The sequence below is a fragment of the Drosophila miranda genome, chromosome 4 (assembly GCF_003369915.1).
Source record: "Drosophila miranda strain MSH22 chromosome 4, D.miranda_PacBio2.1, whole genome shotgun sequence".
Taxonomy (NCBI): domain Eukaryota; kingdom Metazoa; phylum Arthropoda; class Insecta; order Diptera; family Drosophilidae; genus Drosophila; species Drosophila miranda.
Genome location: NC_046677.1, coordinates 17,966,986 through 17,984,375, shown reverse-complemented (window position 1 = coordinate 17,984,375; position 17,390 = coordinate 17,966,986). Strand labels below are relative to the sequence as shown.

Here is a 17,390-nt window from a genome sequence, read left to right as displayed (position 1 = left end):
CAGCCAACTCAATTAAAACTCATTAAACCATTTACCATATTCATAAGATAACAATAAGGCGCAAAAAGTGCCGCCCATTTCCATGATGGCCGGGGCGAAATTTTCCAAAAAGGCACCTCTAATGCATTTGTCATGAACCTGCCCGGTCCCGGGCCCAGACCCAGACCCGACCAGGCCAGGCCAGGGCAGGCCAGGCAGGCAGCTTCAAACACAAAACGACCGACGACCGAAGACCGAAGACCGAAGACTATTCGACCTGCTCTCCATTGTGCACATGATGGGGCTGGGAGACCCGCGCGGCGAGACCTCAACCCCGTTGGCGGCCGTTGCTGCAAGTACACGCTAATGGTCAACAACTACCACTGCCGCAGCGGGGCAGGGCCAAGGGTTCGACTGGTGTATGCACCATGCTTTCGGGAAACGTGAGGAAAAGCCCCTCCGAGAGTGCCCATACCCCCAGAGATACCCCGCTTTGGAGTATGCTAACTGCAACAAGCTTGCCGGCGCACGCTGCCAACATTATAAAGAAATTGTAATAACAATAATGGCTCAATAATTTATTGATAAACCCCGAGAGTCGGGGAGTCCCATTCCCAACCCCCCACCCCGCCCTGAAATGGTGGGCAGGTCACCTCAATTCTATCCATGTATCCAGATACTTGTACACCCATAATCGCACGAGTGTGTGTGTGTGTGTGTGGACAACGGTACTTGATTTGATTTTTTTTTTTTTGGTTTGGTAACTTCATTTGAGGCGGAGACCCGCAGCGGCAGCGGCAGGGGCAGCGGCAGAGGTCCGTGAAGAGAGCGCGTAGTGGAAAGACAGTAAAAAAAAAGAAAAAAAAAAAAATCGTTTAGCCAGGAATCGTGACTCCCACATTTTAACCCTTAACCCCGGCCACGAGCGAATGAAGTTGGCTCTTTTGGGGCCCCGCAGTTCAGGCATTTGCCACAAGCCTCCACAGAGAGAGAGAAAGAGAGAGAAAGCGAGATGGAGACAGTTGTGTGGAGGGTTGTGGCTGCCTGGAAATTGAAACGAATATAAAACACAGTCGCTCGGTCGGTCAGGTGGGGCATGGGGCATGGATTTGTGTATCAACAACAACAATAATACAATTTATTACCTTTACCCTTTTTTTTTTTGTTTTGTTTTTTGCAAATTCTTGAACTCAAAATGACAATAAATCATATGGAATTTTGGATTTGGTTTTCGGTTTTCTGCCATGCGGAAGGCGAGCTTTCTTATATAAGCGTCAATACAGCGCAGCCTTTCTTTGGGGCACTTGCAACAAGGCGGCACGAGGCAGTGCATTGTGTGGCCAAAAGGAATTCGGTTTGGGCCTGGGCCTGGGCTGGGGTTTTGTGGGAATTTTAGGCGAGAAAAAATACTACAAAATCTATTATTATGTGGAAATGATCACTAAGGTCTTAGGAAGGAGTTCCTTCCCAATTTCGGAAAATCATCTTCGAAATACTTTGGAAATATTCCGAAAATCGCATCAAAAAGTATCTGCAAAGTTCCCCTACCTTTTCTCCTACCATTTTAGTGTGAAATTCCCTTTCCTACCCCCCGAACCAGCCACAAATATCGGCCACATCAAAAGAGTATCTCTTGCAGCACTTGTTGCAGCACTCCTCCTCTGCCCCCCTCTCCCCCCTGTGCACATACCAAGGTGTAAATGAAAGTCAGATTTACGCAACTTGCCTCCTGCCCTGCCTCTGCCTCTGCAACCTCCCCTCCTCCTGTACCACTGGTGGACACTTGCCGCGGGTCAGCAAGCGTTGTGGGGTTCCATGGCAGCCGAGCGGAGGGGAGGGGAGGGGGAGGGCGTCCATCGTCATGGGGTCTCATTTTTATGGGGAGCAGCGACATGCAAATTGTGGAGGCAACATTTTCGATCGTGTTCTAATTTACAAGCGAGTGGAACCGAAAGGAACCAAATTCAAAGCCAATCACGTCAACATTTGGCCAAGAGAGAGAGAGAAGGAAGCCAGCAGCCAGGAGGGGCGGGAGGGGTGTCCAGGGGGGAAGGAGAGGGTTCGCACAGGTTACGTGCTTGTAAATTCAAATTTTGGTTGCCGTTTCGGCCCGTCGATCGCTGGGTAGAGGTGCGTTCTACGGCTCTGCCGGCTCTGCCGACTCTGCCGACTCTGCCGTCCAGCCGCTTGTTTTCGTGGTTCATTGAGCCGTGCTTTGTGCTCCGTGCTCCGTGCATAAATTAATGAAATATGAAAAGGAGTTGGTCTCCCTGGACCGCACACAATGTCGAACATGGTTTATTAATTCAATTTGTGCCTAAATTAACGTGTAAGTGGTTAATATTGAGTTACGGCAGCGACACAACAGTGAGGCTTTTACTCAGAAAACACACACAAAATCAAGAGCAGCCAACTCCTGGCGGAGTCTCCCTGCTCCCTTCCTTTCCTGTCCGGTCCGCCTTTCCGTTGCGTGTGCCACTGCCATCGTCATGGTTTTTGGTTGGCTTTTGGGGCTCGGCGTGGCTCCCGACATGCGTTTTTGATATGAGCATTTAGATTATTGCCGCGTCGTGGCAATAAAATGCACAGAAAACGATAGCCAGACACGGATTTCGATTCCTAATGTGGGGCACTTGAATTACGATTGCATTTTGCGGCAGACAGACACTCGAATGTGCGGCTATTTTGCATCTGGCTTTCGAAAATGGGAATGGACTTGGACCCGGGGGCGCCCCGAATGGCATGGAATCGAACCGTATTGAGTCGAAATCAATCAAACGTAGCACTGACAGGTCGCTCCCGCTTAAGCCGCCCCGATCCACCTTATCGGCTGGGTGCCCCATGTGTCGCCTATCTGCGGCCCATCTGGCGGCAATTTCCATGCCACCGCTAAGCGCTCGCCCAACGCCCCCATAAGCCTTGACTAATTGGCGAGGAAATCGCTTACCGATAAACATTATAAGAGCCTTCAAATGGTGCACTTTTTTGGCCACGCAATCGCTGAAATTGTGACAAGTTTTTCCAACATTTTTCCAATATTATTTATGCGCTACGCACGCTGAATGCCCAATGACGGGCTGCTGCTTTTCTGTCGATTTAGTTTTCGGGGGATTTGCGCGAAACGAACAAGCATTTTGTCTAGCCTGCCATGTTTGATTTGGCCTTAACTTGGTCTGCTTTTTGGGGCAGGTTAGTCGGCGGCGCAGTGAGAGCTTTGGGTCAATGGCAAGTCGTAGGGGAGGCGTGGGAGGAACTGGCATCAAATATGATTAGCTATGGGTTTGAAGTACAGCTTTGGGGTTTCTGGAGTTTGAAAGGTCCCAAATTGGTGGAATTCTGTACTTTCGAAGGGGGTTTTTCGTATATTTATAGAAGGAAGAATATCTAGAAGATACCTACTACATTCATTAATGCTGCCCAGTGGGGAGCACCTGCTCTGGGGAGAGAAGGGTTATTATGGCTATCACCCTCTAGGGTTTCTATTGCCGGGATCCTAGGATACACTGCTCGTCAATAGGTTAGACGCACCCATCCTTGCATTACAGTCCACTAAATACTTTGTTGATTATAGATATTTACCATTTAGATGTATTTCGATACCCCACTGGTGCACCACGGACTATTATCGATGGACTAACCCATTAGTCCGCATTACTGAATGATGAGGTGCTTTGTGGGAGAGCCTTATGCGCCCAAAGTGGCACAAAGGACATGTGTTCGATATTGTTTTGACCATGCAAATGTATTTCTATAACCTTCTTGTGAAATCAGCATCAAATGGAGAACATAAAAGGCCATAGAGTATGGCAAATGATCGTAATAAATCAGCATCCTTTAATCGTATCCATATCCATATCCATATCTCTGGTCCCAAAAACAGTTGACAATTCTTCAGCTTTTGAGCCAGTTGCTCGCCATTAGCCGGCGCCAGTCATGACGGGGCCATTAGAGTCGGAGAGTCGGAGAGTCGGCCCCTTGGCGGGGCAACCCTGACATCTGCCATCTGCCAAGCCCCTGGGCACTCGGCCTGGTTAGCATTTGATTCATGGGGGGCCGCCACCGAGCGCCACCCCCGCCAGTCCAATCAGCAAATCATTAACAACTAATTAAATTATATAAAAGAGCCATTAATTAAGCCTTAAACCCAAGGCGGCCCAGAATGGATTTGCGTTTCCTTTCACTTTTGCAGGGAAATCCGCGGCAGAGGCAGAGGCAGAACGGAGCAGAACAGAGGCTACAAGCCGCAAACAAATAATGACAAGAACTTTGCACTCAACTTTTGCACTTTGACACCCAGCTGTGAACCCGGGCTATCCCTCACCGTGCCCCGTTTGGGGCACGTTCTTGGCGGTGCGGTGCGGCTCGGCTTGGTTCGGCGGCAGTTGTAAGTATTTAATAACTGCATTAATAACAGCAATGACAACAGTGGCTGTGGCAGTGGCAGGGGCACTGTAATGTTGTTGCAACAATACTCGTAATAACACGCGCTGCAATTTGCCAGTGCGGCCATAAAAACTACCGTTTTGGGCCAGACCTGGCCGGTCTGCGGCCAGGCGGGGATTGGAATGAATGAATGCCATTAATTTGACAACAGAAACCGTTAAATCAGCAATTCAATCACCTGGACGGAGCAGGTCGGGGGCGGGGGCGGGTACGGGTGCGGGACAGGTCGGACGTGGAGGATTTCCCTCGGACAAATGCAACAGTGACTCTGTCTCTGTCTCTCTGTGGCGGGCATCCCGCTCTCTGTCACGGCGTGAGTCTTAAATTACCAACCTTGCCACAATTTCAATGCGCATTCGCATTCGAATTTGTTTGCAGTAATTGGCCCCAGAGTCCGCTGTGGCAGTGCAGTGCTGGGTGGGGGCTGGGGTCCAGCTGTTGGCGGCTACTGGCACCGCCGCACCCACCAAACGAACCCAAGAAACCCAGAACGGGCGTGCACAGTGGTTCCAGGCACTCAATCTTCAGAGTCTTCTATGGGATCTGAGGGAAGAAGTGCCAGACGTCACTTAAATTGTGGTAAATATTCATTTGAACCGCTTAAAAATTAAAGGAATTATAATTGAATGAATGATGGTGAAAGAAGAAGGTACTAAGCCATCAGATCTGGACCTTTCGCCTCCCCATACGAGTGGTTTATTCTCGGAGATCTGTGATCTGTGGCCCCATATCGCATCGATTGGAAGCTCTATACCCTTAAGAGTCTCCTTACCAAAGAAGGTCTCTTTCCATATGATCTTCCTGGACACATTTCCTTGGGGTTTTTGCCAGGCGGCAACCACTGTGCGCGGGAGGGAGTACGGTTCGCCTTTTGCCTTTCAACTTCTGCTGCGGCTACAGGTGTCTCCAGTCTCCAGTCTCCGGTCTCCGACTCTCGCTCTGGCGTTCTCTTGGAGTCTGGCCCGTGTCAATGACAGTTCAATGTGCCCCGCGATTTGTTGCCACTGCTGCTGCTTGTTGGGGGCTGGCTGGCTGGCTTGCTTCGTTGGACTGGCAACAGTTGTCGCACATGCAAATCGTGACTGTTGTCCATCACAGTTCTGCGGAGTTGCCAAACTTGCCAGTCAGTCAGTTTGTCAGTTTGTCAGTCAGTCAGTCGTCGGCTCTGTAATCTTTTGTCTTTGCTGGTGTTTTTTTTTGGTAGTTGCACATGCGATTCGAGTGATTTGTTTAAGACGTTTTGATTGATTATTGGTGTGCATGTGCCAGAGCGACGACAAAACTGAGACTCCGCCAGCGGATCCCTGCAAATGCTTTGTTTTCGGCCCCGTCATGGCCCGCGCTTATTAATTATTCTGACCCAGAAATCGTCCGAATACGTATCGTACTCTGTTAAGTATCGGAAATCGGAGAATACAGAGACTCCAAGCCAAGCCAAGCCAAGCCAAGCCAAGCCAAGCCAAGCCAACGCCTTGGACCTGAGGCATGAGGCATGAGGCATGAATATACTTTTGTGCTCGGCGCGCGTTTGTTGTCAGCCTCGGCTTGAAATATTTACCACCTGTGATGAATAACGTTACATTTTCGTTGATTGTTTTTTATCCGTGATTTATCGAAAAGCAACAACAACAACAACAACAACAAGCACCAGCAGCCGCGTCAGCGAGCCGATGCCATGCCCACATAATGCTGATTACTCAGGTGTCTGGAGTGCGTGTCTGGCTTGTTTTGGGATCTCCATCGCCTCGTAGTATGGGGGCCCGTGTACCGTTAATTAATTTGCAAGTTTCCCCCCCCGCCAAAGTTGATTTTTGGTGGTATTTCTTGTTGGTGTATGTTTTAGTCGGAATTTGTACTGCAAAGTGCGCGCCGGGTGGCATTTGTCAGTCGCCTTTCGATTGGGGTTTTTTCGGTTTATGCGGGGCACAGATCTCGCAAAGATGGATTCATCATCGCTGGGGTGGTACGCGATGATCAGTAATTATGACATTGTTTGTGGGGGGGGGGGCGGGTAACCGGCGACGAATGTGAAAAGCTAGAGCTTACAAGCTACGAAAACGGTGAGAGCGGAGTGTAAGAGAGAGCAGAGAGCGCTGTTAACTGGCTGTTAACAGAGCGCGGTGCCCAGCAGCTTTGGCAGGCTGTTAGGCTGCAGTGCTAACAGCGCGGTGGCCCTGTTACAACTGTTAGGCTTAACAGAGATTATGCTGTGGAGACGGGCGCAGGCAGCGGCGTGCAAAAGCTTTACTCTTTTATAGGTTATGGTGTATTTTTTAAACCAATGAATCCAGCAAGAATTGGGGATTGGGGATTGCAGTTCCAGCGAAACTTGTGTATCATTTAGTGTCTTTTGATGGAAGTTTTTCTCAGACCAAGCTTCGCTATATCCGGCGTGGTCTTCGAGCCGGAGAGCTTTGCCCCCTTTGATGGGTTCGCGGAGAGCCTGTTGGGGGTCCTGTTGCTGACCGGAGCGCTCGCCACACGAGCAGGAGAGCCGCGGGTTGCTGGCGGCCTGGCTGCTGCCTTAAGAATGAGTTTTGGCGGGGCCTTGGGCTTGTTGGCCAATTGAAGGCGCTGATTTTGAGCCCGTAGCTTTTGGGGGAGCAGACTTGGAGCCGCGACTCCCCCTACGCCTGTGTGGAGCGGCCTCTTTGTATCCGTCGCAGGCCGTGGAGCGGCTGGTGTCTTGTTGCCCGAACCAGGATCCTCTTTGTTGGCGATGGCCGGCTGCGGCAGGGTCTCCAGGCTCATGCCCTGCGTAACTATGGACCGACTCAAGGCCTCCGTCAGCTGATGCGCCTCCGCGTCGGCCGCCGCCATCAGCTTGCTGATGCGCTCCCGCTCCTGGCGCTCCTGCAGCAGGCGCTGCATCTGGACGGCGCGAATCCGCTCGAACTCCTGCCAGAAGTTGAAGCTTATCTCCCGCGAGCTGCGGCTTATTTCCTGCCGTAAGACCTGGGCCTTCTCCATGGCCCCGGGCAGGTCCTTGCTTGAGCCAGGCTCTGACATGTCAAAGGAGTTGTGACTGTGGCTGGAATTTTGAATGTATCCAGTGGGAGGGTCGTACTGTTGTATTTGAAATGAAAGGGAAGCAAAGACCTACTCATTTATCGATGAAAAAGGGGCATTGAGGATGGGGTACTGGTACATGCTGCGATTCCGCCCCTCTGCAGGTTGAAGACCTGTACAGGCAGGGAGGGAGGGAGCATGGAGCTTGGAGTGGGGAGCATGGGCAGGCAGCTTTGATCGATGTGCGTTTTCTAATTGCTGCCAACTTTCTTCTTAATTGTGGCAAGAAAAATGAGGCCCGTATCGAAATGGCATGAAAAGCACTACGAAAACAACGAGAAGACATCGCATAGCTCAACGTCACTTCTGCTCTGAGGTGGGGGAGAAATTGTTTTCATGTAAAGAATATTGGTAGTGGTTCTCCCGCCGCTCCCGCCGCTCCCGCCGCTCCCCCGCTCTGAGCCCCAACCAGTGCTCAATCAATCATGCGAACGATAGAAGCTCGGTGCTCGGAGCTCGGGGACTTGGCCCAATTGTTAAAGGCAAACAATAAGGCGATACGATCACCTTGGTCAATTCCATTTAGCTCACAATGAAAACAAAATTGCCCGGGTTTCGGCTCTACGGCGGTTGTTTCTCGGGCGTAGGATATCGAAAATCTGCTCTGGGCTCCACAGACGCCCCGCTGTGCACTTGTCGAAGCCAAGAGTTCAATGCGCGGCTACCAGCTCACAATTTATCCTTAATGGCTTTTGTTTCTGCAGAAGTGAAAACAAAAGATTGTCATCGGGAGAGCAGGGCAGTAGCAGGGGCAGGGCAAGGGGCAGGGCAAGGGGCATGCATGCATATTTTGCATATACGAGTAGGTATGCATAATGGCCATGGTCAATACTCGGTCATATCGTACTCTAATTGGGTGAAAGTGCTCTCTGGCCGGGGCCCTGGCTTAGAAAGTGTGACAAGACTCTGCTCTCCCATCATCGGCGTCAGCGGTCATCCGCATCGAGCGGCTGCCAAATCAATATCTATGGCTATAGCTTATACCTGTAGCCTGGCTATATAACATACATCACCCGCATATATAGGCATCGTCAGCAATCAGCCGAACAACAAAAGCTCCGGCCGGCTCAGAAATATTCCCAGGCCGTGGCTGAGTCGAGTGGATTCGAGGCAGGAAAACTAGAACTCAAAATCATACATCACAAGCAATTACCGACTAAAATGCGGCAGAGTCGGAGTTGGAGTCGGAGTCGGAGACGGAGCCACCAATAGTTGTTGCAAGTTGTTGCCAGTGAGGCAGCGACTAACCTTGGTCGCTAGTTAAAGAGGCAAAAAATCGAATAGTGGGCAGCTATTATTACTGTTGTGCATACCCTTTGGATCAGCCGGCGATACACCCGACTACGAAGTGAAGGTTGTATCATAAGATATAGGGAAAGCCTAGGCCTTTCCTCGAACTACTGCTTGATGGAGTAGGGATGTTGTAGGGTATCCCATGTTCTGTGTTGGTCCTCGCTGCTCCCCTTGGCTTCCTCTTGCTGTTGTTGTGTATGCTGGCCATGCATCATCATACCATCATCCCATTATCACATACCACAAGCCAAGGCAACGCAAGGCAAGGCAAGGTCCACTCCAGTCCAGTGCAGGCCAGGCCGGTCCTGGGACTGGGACTGGGACTGGGCTCCTCCTCGGCTTTGACCGACTGAGGCGGCACTTGAATGCTTGGCATGAAATAAATCGCGTGTTTATTGTGCCAGCGGCAACGGCGACGGCGATGGAGATGGCAGCGGCAGCGACAGCGACAGCGACAGAGGCTTCAATGTTGCACATGGAAAATTGAACGCAATAGAATGCCACTAATCGATCGGACCTGAGCCAAGGAATTGCTTGCTGGTTGCTGGTTGCTGGATGCTCGATGGTGGATGGTGGATGCTCGCCCCCAGCTAAAACAGAAAACAGAAAAAAAATGAAATGTTTCAAGTTCAAATGCAAGGTGCGGACTATCGACCATGGACTGAAGGAGTGCCAAGACTCGTGGAGGAGAGACTGTCGATCGACTGGCGCAAGCAATCTCGAAATAATCTAAACGATTTGGCGAAAATCACGTCGAGCATCGTCGGCACGGGCACGGGCACGGGCACGGGCATTGGCATCGGCATTGGCATCCACCTGTTACTTTGAGCTCATTTTTAATGCCCCCAAAACGATGGTGGAGAAGGATGGTCTGGTAATGGCCGAAAGGAGGCAGGTCGGCATTGAGAGCAAATTGCAAAAGCCGAATTCAACGAATGCCAGCGCACAGTTTGGCATAATAATGAAGGCGCAATCAAGTCGACGGCTGGCGGCGGTGGCGGCGGTGATCCTCCAGTATGAGAATGACTCCTCGCACACGGAAGAAAAGGGGTCTGGGATTACCAGAAGCCACGATTGCAATGAAGAGTAGGCCACCTTCGTTTTCTCTCAGTGCACGGGAATGTTTCAGATAAGGCCAGGTGAGGGTGCACTGCGCAGATTAAACATTATTTCTGTTCTCGTCTTTTTGGTTTATCTCCCAATGCAATGAATAATTTCGCGCTGCTGGCCCGGACCGGACCGGACTCCGACTTCGACTATGGCTCTGGGTCTGGGTCTGGGTCTGGGTCTGGGTCTCTGCTCGTTTTGGTGTTATTCTAAACGGCTTTTAGACAAAAGCATCAGTCGGGTTGCCCAGGTTCACCTCACGCTGCCAATCAATCAATCACGGCCAAGAAGCCTAGTCATCTGAGCATCTGCCGACGCTCTTCAGAGTCTCTTTTTTCCCTGCCTCCTGCCTGCACTTTGAGCCTGGTCAAGTGTAATGGTTTTGTCATGATGCAGCATTTAAGCTGCCGCCGCTGATTGATGCGGCAAGATGTGGCCGCAAGTGCGGCCAACTCAGATTTTCACACCACCGAAGATCTATGGAAATTTTCTGCCTTACACTTGTCCGTCATATCTCCCTCTGCCGCAGCGAATCGGAATTTCGAATGGTTACGTGCCCAATTTTTAATGGAAATGAGTGCCCATTTACCATTTCCCACTATCGAGAAGAAACTTGGAAGAAAATAGCATTTAAAGTGTTGAAAATATAATTTGGAATGGGCCCGGAGCGCGTTTGCAATTATCGTTCGATTTATATTCACGCTCGCAATTAAAATGGCGTGGGGCAACGGTGTGGGAGCAGACAATTAAGCATTACGCTCTCCCGACTCATTTTTTCGCACATACTCTCAGAGCATTGTCAAGCCATCGCTCTAAGTCACTCATTTTTTCGCACCTGCTCTCAGAGCATTGTCAAGCCATCGCTCTAAGACACTCATTTTCTGCATCTCTTTCTTGCGCGCTCTCTTCTTCTTGTCACTTTTGATATACTCTGAGCGTGTCATCTCTCTCCGCATGCACTCTCTCACTATGCAATGGGTCAGACTAAATTTTTTTTCGGGTCTTCTTTTACGCACTAATGAGAGCGCTCTGACGGCAGGTGATGAGAGAGAGACCTTGCACAAATGATTTCGTCATGAGCGAGCAATTGTAAAGAGCAGCAGAATAAGAGCATGGAATGGGAGAGTGCAAAACCGCCCACGCAGCTCGCTTTCAGTTCAAGTTTTCGTCCGCGTGTTTGTTCTTAGCTCCGCGTTATTTTCCCGTAAAAAGCGGTAAAAGTCGGAAAATATAGTCTCGCAGTTTATGTTAGTGAATATATACTGGCCTTAAAGTGTTTATTAAATCCAAGCAAATGTGAGTGGCAAATCGTAAAAGTGTAAAAGTATTTGAAAGTGCAGTGCAGCAAGTGGCTTACGCATGCAAATGTGTATATACACACATAAATATATTTTTTTAATGTGCAAAAAAGAAGCGAAATGGCCAGAGAAGCACGCTTTGCTCCGTTATGTCCGAGGTGTTCCCCTTCGTTTGCCCCTGGCGTACGTGACAAATGCAAATCTAGTGTTCTCTCTTTCTGGGACAAGAAGAAGAACAAAAGGGAATGAGAGCGAGCGCGCTTCTAATAAGGTATGTGACTCTCTCTTTGTGGTGTGCTCTTATTGGAAATGGAAAATGGGGTGACAAATCACGCGTTTGCCACCGAAATCTTAAAACAGAACTTAGAGCGCGGCGCTTGCTCTCATGATGCAATGGTGCAAGTTTTTTTCTCGTGCATTGCCTGTCCCATTGCTGTATGAATGTGTGTGAATGATAGAGTAGGGAGAGAGATGACTTGCTCAGAGCAGGATGCAATTATGCAAGGTACTCCCTCTCTTTCGGGTCATCGCTCACACACATGCAATCAAAACGAAGCTCAGCAGCGGAACCCGAGAACAGAGCGCATTGTGGGAGGGGACCACCTTGTCCATTGCATCTTGCTCTGAGCGAGTCGAACTCTCTCTCACTCACACCTACTACGAAATGGGACAAGCAGTGAACGAGAAGCCCGCACCGAAACATGACAGGCAGTGGACAATGAGAAAACACTGGGAATAATATTAGGATCCCACATATATGTATAATACAGTAACTATCGCTCTGCCTCTCCTTCTGCTTATTACAGTCGTTGCTGTTGGACCCCACCCATTCCCATTTGAGATCAAAATTAGTTGAACTTTTTCTTTCTTTCCCAAAATAATGCTCCATTGCCCAAGACATTCGTTCGATTTATCTGTGTAATTAATGATTGATTCGCTTCGATTTGGAAGCAATTTTCAAGTGAATACGAAACATTGAAATCTCCAGTCCAATGCCACCTGCGAGGCGGCGTCGGCATATCAAATCAGCAAAATCAAAACAAAATTAATTGACGACAATTGTGGCAAGCGGGCAGAATGTGTGGCAACAAGCAATGCTCCAAAAAAAAAAGCAATAAAAGCAGCAGCAGCAGCAGCCACCAATGCAACAGGTAATAGGCAACAGGCAATAGGCAATAGAGGCAACAGGCAACACAGACAGACGTCAATTGTCTAATCAACAAATTTAGTCAATAAATCGTAATTAATTAACGTTCGATTGGCAGCCAGCCAGCCACTAAAATCGACGAAAAGAGTTTTCAATTTTTGCATTCGAAACTCAAATTCAAATTCAAATTTGAAAAGGAACCAAAAATCGAACCGAAATCGAACAACAGCAAATCCACATTCGTGCCTTGCGACTAATTTTTATTGCCGGCAAAAATTGGCAACAGCTAATCAGTGGGGCATACGCCCCGTAATAATCCCAACAGCAACAACAACAGCCAGCAAGGGGTGTGGCTGGCAGGTGGCCATGTTGTTGGCTAGTTGATAACATCGTTGCAATGTGTTTATTGTCCAAAAACTGACTACACAATCCACGAAAATCGAGCTCCGCTCGGAATCGGAGCAACCTTTTTGTCTCTCCCACAGTTGCAATCAAAAGACTTCAACAGCGAACTTGGACCGGAGCTGGCGTTGGATTTGGATTTTCGAAAGGCATTTGTACACCGACAGATCGCAGAACGCAAACATTTGCCGAATTCAGGCAGAAAGAGCGGAAAATATTATGGGGAAATTTAATTGAATTCTCTAGAATTTAGCCAAAAGCACCACCCAAGTGGAGCTACGGGAAGGAGGCGTCCTTGGCAAGATAACCACGAGGAGAGGGCCTTGATTGGGCCTCCTTCAAACCGTTTGGCTTGTCTTCCGTCTGCCAGGAATTTCCGTTGCCATCATCGTTTTGGAGTCGATTGTATCATAGCTTTTTAATTAATAACACTTCAGGCTGGTGATGTATGCTCGACAGATTTATAACTCACTCACCCCCCATTCCCATTTGGCCAGGCTAGATCAAAAGAACCCCAGTCTCCGGTCCGATCCGATCCGATCCGATTGGAGCCGCAAAAGAAACCGCAGCCCGCAACAATTTTGGCAGTCAATCATGTTAATTGCCCAGAAGAAATCAACATGTTGGCTCCCACCGAAGAAATCAAGAGTTTCAGCCACAACAATGACAAATAACGAATTAAATTATGAATACACTCGTACACACTCGTACCTGTTTGAGTACTATTCGTATGCATATTCAAGGCCCCCGCCAATAGATGGGGGAATGTGCAGCGACTTGGGTTGGGGGTTTGGGGCTTAAGAGTATATTCTCGGAAGGGCATTATTTAACTCTGGACTAAAAACGAAAATTGGCCAAAAACGAGCCACATAAATCACCGGCACACACGAATCTTTATTTATTTATTTTTTTTTTCGCTTTTCGCTTTTTGGGGTAGAATCATTGACAGCGCGGCGGAAGCATTCATTGTTTCCCAATCTTCCAATCCCCGTCCCAGTTCCAGTCCCAGTCGCAATCCCAATCCCAAGCGATGGCGACGACTTCTTGGTATTTTATTAAGCCACACAAATCAAAAAAACCAAAGCTAAAAGCCCAAAAAAAAAACCAGAAAACACACAGCAAAAGTATTCAGCCAAAAAAAGAGCCAAAGGAGCCTTCTCGTGCGGCAAGTTGACTCATGAATGTGGATGTGGATGTGGATGCTTAATTCTACTTAAAACTGTGTCTGCTGGGGCTCTTCCTCCTCTTCTTCTGTGGTGTGGCGTAGGGGGAGGGGGGGCTGCCTTTCATATCGAAGACCGAGCCGATTAGCTGGCCAAACAAGTGTTAACGTTTTGCCGGTGCCGTTGCCGGTGGTGGGTGCACTGATTGCCTCGGAGGTGAGAAAACACCAGACCAAAGCACAGTTAACAGAGTTTAGCTTTTTTTTTTTTGTTGCTTCCATTTTTGGGAGGCATCTTTGTTTGTGTCGCCAGGCATTGTGCAACAGAAACCGCTCCGTAGCAGCATAGCGGCGTCTCTACCAGTTTCTAGTCTCTTCTGGGCCAAGAGGAAGCCATTACCGCGCCGAGAGGTGTTGCATCATCCACTAAACACCGCTAATATGGCCCCAAAACCTGAGGGAGAAATGTGAATGGATGTGGAACGGATGTGGCCACGAGGGAGGGCGGAGAATTTGTTACCAAAAGAAAACAACTTGGAAAATATTCTTAAAAATTCTTTAAAAATCTCGGTAAATATTCTTAAAAATTTTTCGAATATCTTTGGCATTTAATAAAGGAAGGATTTCAGCTATTGGCTTTTATTCAAGTCCCATAAACGTTGGGCTTTGCTCGGAAAAAGAAGGCAATAGTTTAGCTCTCTTTGAGCACAATTTATAACCAATTGAACTGAAGAATACCCAAGTATCTTTTGTTGACTCCATTCAAAGATTGTTGTGCTCAGTTGCCAAAATATAATCAACTCCAATTCGACACGATTCAAGTGCCATTCAAATGTTCCGCCCACTCTCTGGCACTTGCTATTACCCGGGCCCCAAAAGCTCTGCTTGGCTTTCGAAATATTTTCTCATTGTTTTGCATATGCAGCGGATTCCTTCCGCCGTACTGTACTGTATATCTGTATATCTGGCGGATCGCATGTAGCAACAACAGCATCAGCCTCGGCAGCAGCGGGGCAAACGGCAAACATGTGCTAACAAAACATTGATCATTGTTCAACATGTAAATTCACTAATTTGGCAACGAAAAACCACCAGCGGCTATAAATGGTAACAGCAGCGACGAGACAGAGCCACAGACAAGGCTCTATGAGAGCCTAGGCCCGTCCCGTCTCGGCCTGGCCATAACAATTTTTGCATACGACAAACAAAACGAAATGAATTCGTCGTCGTCGTCGTCGTCGTCGTCGTTTCCTCCTTGGAGGAAAATAAAAATAAAAATTTGCATAAAAATCGAGTAAATAAAACACCAAATGCGTAGAGGGGGAGGGGGAGGGGGATGGGGGCGGGGGCCGGGGCCGGGGCTAGAAATCAGAACAGAACCAGAAACAGAAATCCTCCGAGCTGCGAACTTATTAAAGTTGTTGGCGGCTACGACTACATCGGGATGGGACTAGGAGTCGGCCTAGGAGTCGGAGCCTCCTCTGTGCCTTGCGGGGCCCTGCTGCTCCTGCTCCTGCCCCTGCCCTCCGCTGGGTGCTGCAGTTGACAAGGATCAAGGTTGCCTCGCCTCGCCTCGCCTCGCCTCGCCTCGCCCTTGTCGCCTTTTTTGGGTAGCCAGCCGCCTGCTTCCAAATGGAAATTGCTTTATGGCTTGTATATGCAGATTGGGGCATACGAAAACCTGGCTGCCGTTGCCTGTTGCAACCTGTTGCAGCTCTTGTTTTGTTGTTTTTTTCTGTGCTGGGGCCCGTGCCCTCTCTCGAAATTTATGCGCAAGCGCGCGCGGCTGATTCTTATTTTTTCGCCTTTAACAAGGCCTACAAAAGTTCCCTCCTCCCCCTCCCAGTCCTGCTCTGCCCCCCCCCACCCCCGTTTTCGTGGGGGATTTTCTGCTGAAAATTCAATTTGCTACAAAATGTGCGCCGCTTTTGCATATCTTCCAGCAAAATTCGTGATTTACAATTTTCGTTTCGTTTTCCTCCACAAAAGTCTCGGCCTCGGCCTGGGCCTCATCCTCCTCAATCCTCAATCCTTTTGGGCTCATTTGCGGTGCGAATCAGCGATGGTGGCGTGACACGACCTTAAAGAAGGTCTGGCCGATGGTTTTGGCCTCTACTTTGGCTGCTCTTGGGTTGATATTTGTTCGTGTCACGCGTCCATCCCTGCCGCTTGGAGTTCTGGGACCTTCCTTCTGTGTCTGATTTAATTTTTTGCCTTTTTGCCTTGCGGTCCATTTCGGAGTTGTAGTTTGAGTCGCAGTCGGAGTCGCAGTCGGAGTCGGAGTTGGAGTTGGAGTCTTCGGAGGTTCACCTGTTTATGCCAGATTCCTGGCATGCGATTAAAATCACCTGCGCAGGCTTTTGCGCCCACGCAGCCGCAGCCTCGCTTCGGGTTAACTGGGGATGGGTCTTGGGTCTTGGGTCTTGGCTCTGGCTCTGGCTTTTGGGTCTGGTCTTCACGGTCGTCCGACTTTGCCTTGATTTTTGCCTCCTCCTGCGAATGGCCGGCCATTTTCAGCGGCTGCGCCCAGTTTGCGGCTCGTTTCGGTCGACGTTCATTTATTATGCATTTTGCATTTTGGTTTTATTTTTCTTTGATTTTATTTCAGTTTCGTTTCGTTTCGTTTTTCGTTTTTTCGTTTTTTGCGGCTCGCTGTTTATTCAAACTAATTTAATTTGTGCGCGGCTTGGGTGCGCGCCCGCAGGTAAGATGCTGTCTTGGCAGGTTGCTGTGTTATTTCGGCGTTTCACGCACTTGCCCCATGTTGCAGTCACGCCTTTTGTTGCCGCCGGACAGCGGGTCCGCTGCGCACGGAACCACACGCAAAAAGTTGTTAAAATGCAAATTAAATTAGAGACAAACGGGAGACAGAAGTGTGTGGGGGGGTAGGGTGTGGCGGGGGGCTGGCTGGGGGGACGACAAGCGACAAGGCGGACAGTCCAAATTAGTCGCTCTGAGACTAGGGATCACCAGATCCCTCGAAAATACTTTAATTGGAACAAAAACATGCTTTCCAGTGCCTTGAAATGGACTTCTATCTGCTTTTTGGTGGATTAATAATTAATATGTGATAAATAACAATAAAATATATCTTCAATCGTTTGGTTTCTATAGACTCTAACAGATTATCGAATGCGGAAGTGCCTCGAACATAGAAATTTCATCCAAAAAACTCCCTTAAGAAAAAGTGTTCCTAAGGAGAGTGGCCTTCAAACCTGAAAAAGAACTAGGTCTAATTTTTTGGGCCATTGATTCTATGTTTAAAAATTCCCCTTTCATATAAGAAATTCTCCTCCCCCGCATTGCTCCTCGAACCCTCCAAAAAACCAATTATTTTGAACTAATTTTCCTCCATTTGGGAATAGTTTTCCTGGCACATGGAATGCCCCTGCTCTGATGCAAGTACAGCCGTAATATTTACCCTCCGAAAACCACGTCATCTGGTCTCGGCCAGGGCTGAGTGGGAGGTCAGGGCTCTCATGTTTATGAT

The 17,390-nt window shown here is 48.9% G+C and overlaps 1 protein-coding gene across 1 annotated transcript; it reads right to left on the bottom strand.

The window, feature by feature from the left end:
* Positions 1 to 6,665: 6,665 nt before the first annotated feature.
* On the bottom strand, positions 6,666 to 7,501 carry LOC108161575. The gene has a single exon (XM_017295863.2). It carries the CDS (start codon positions 7,429 to 7,431, stop codon positions 6,763 to 6,765), a length of 669 nt encoding a protein of 222 aa, XP_017151352.2. The 5' UTR covers positions 7,432 to 7,501; the 3' UTR covers positions 6,666 to 6,762.
* Positions 7,502 to 17,390: the final 9,889 nt, after the last annotated feature.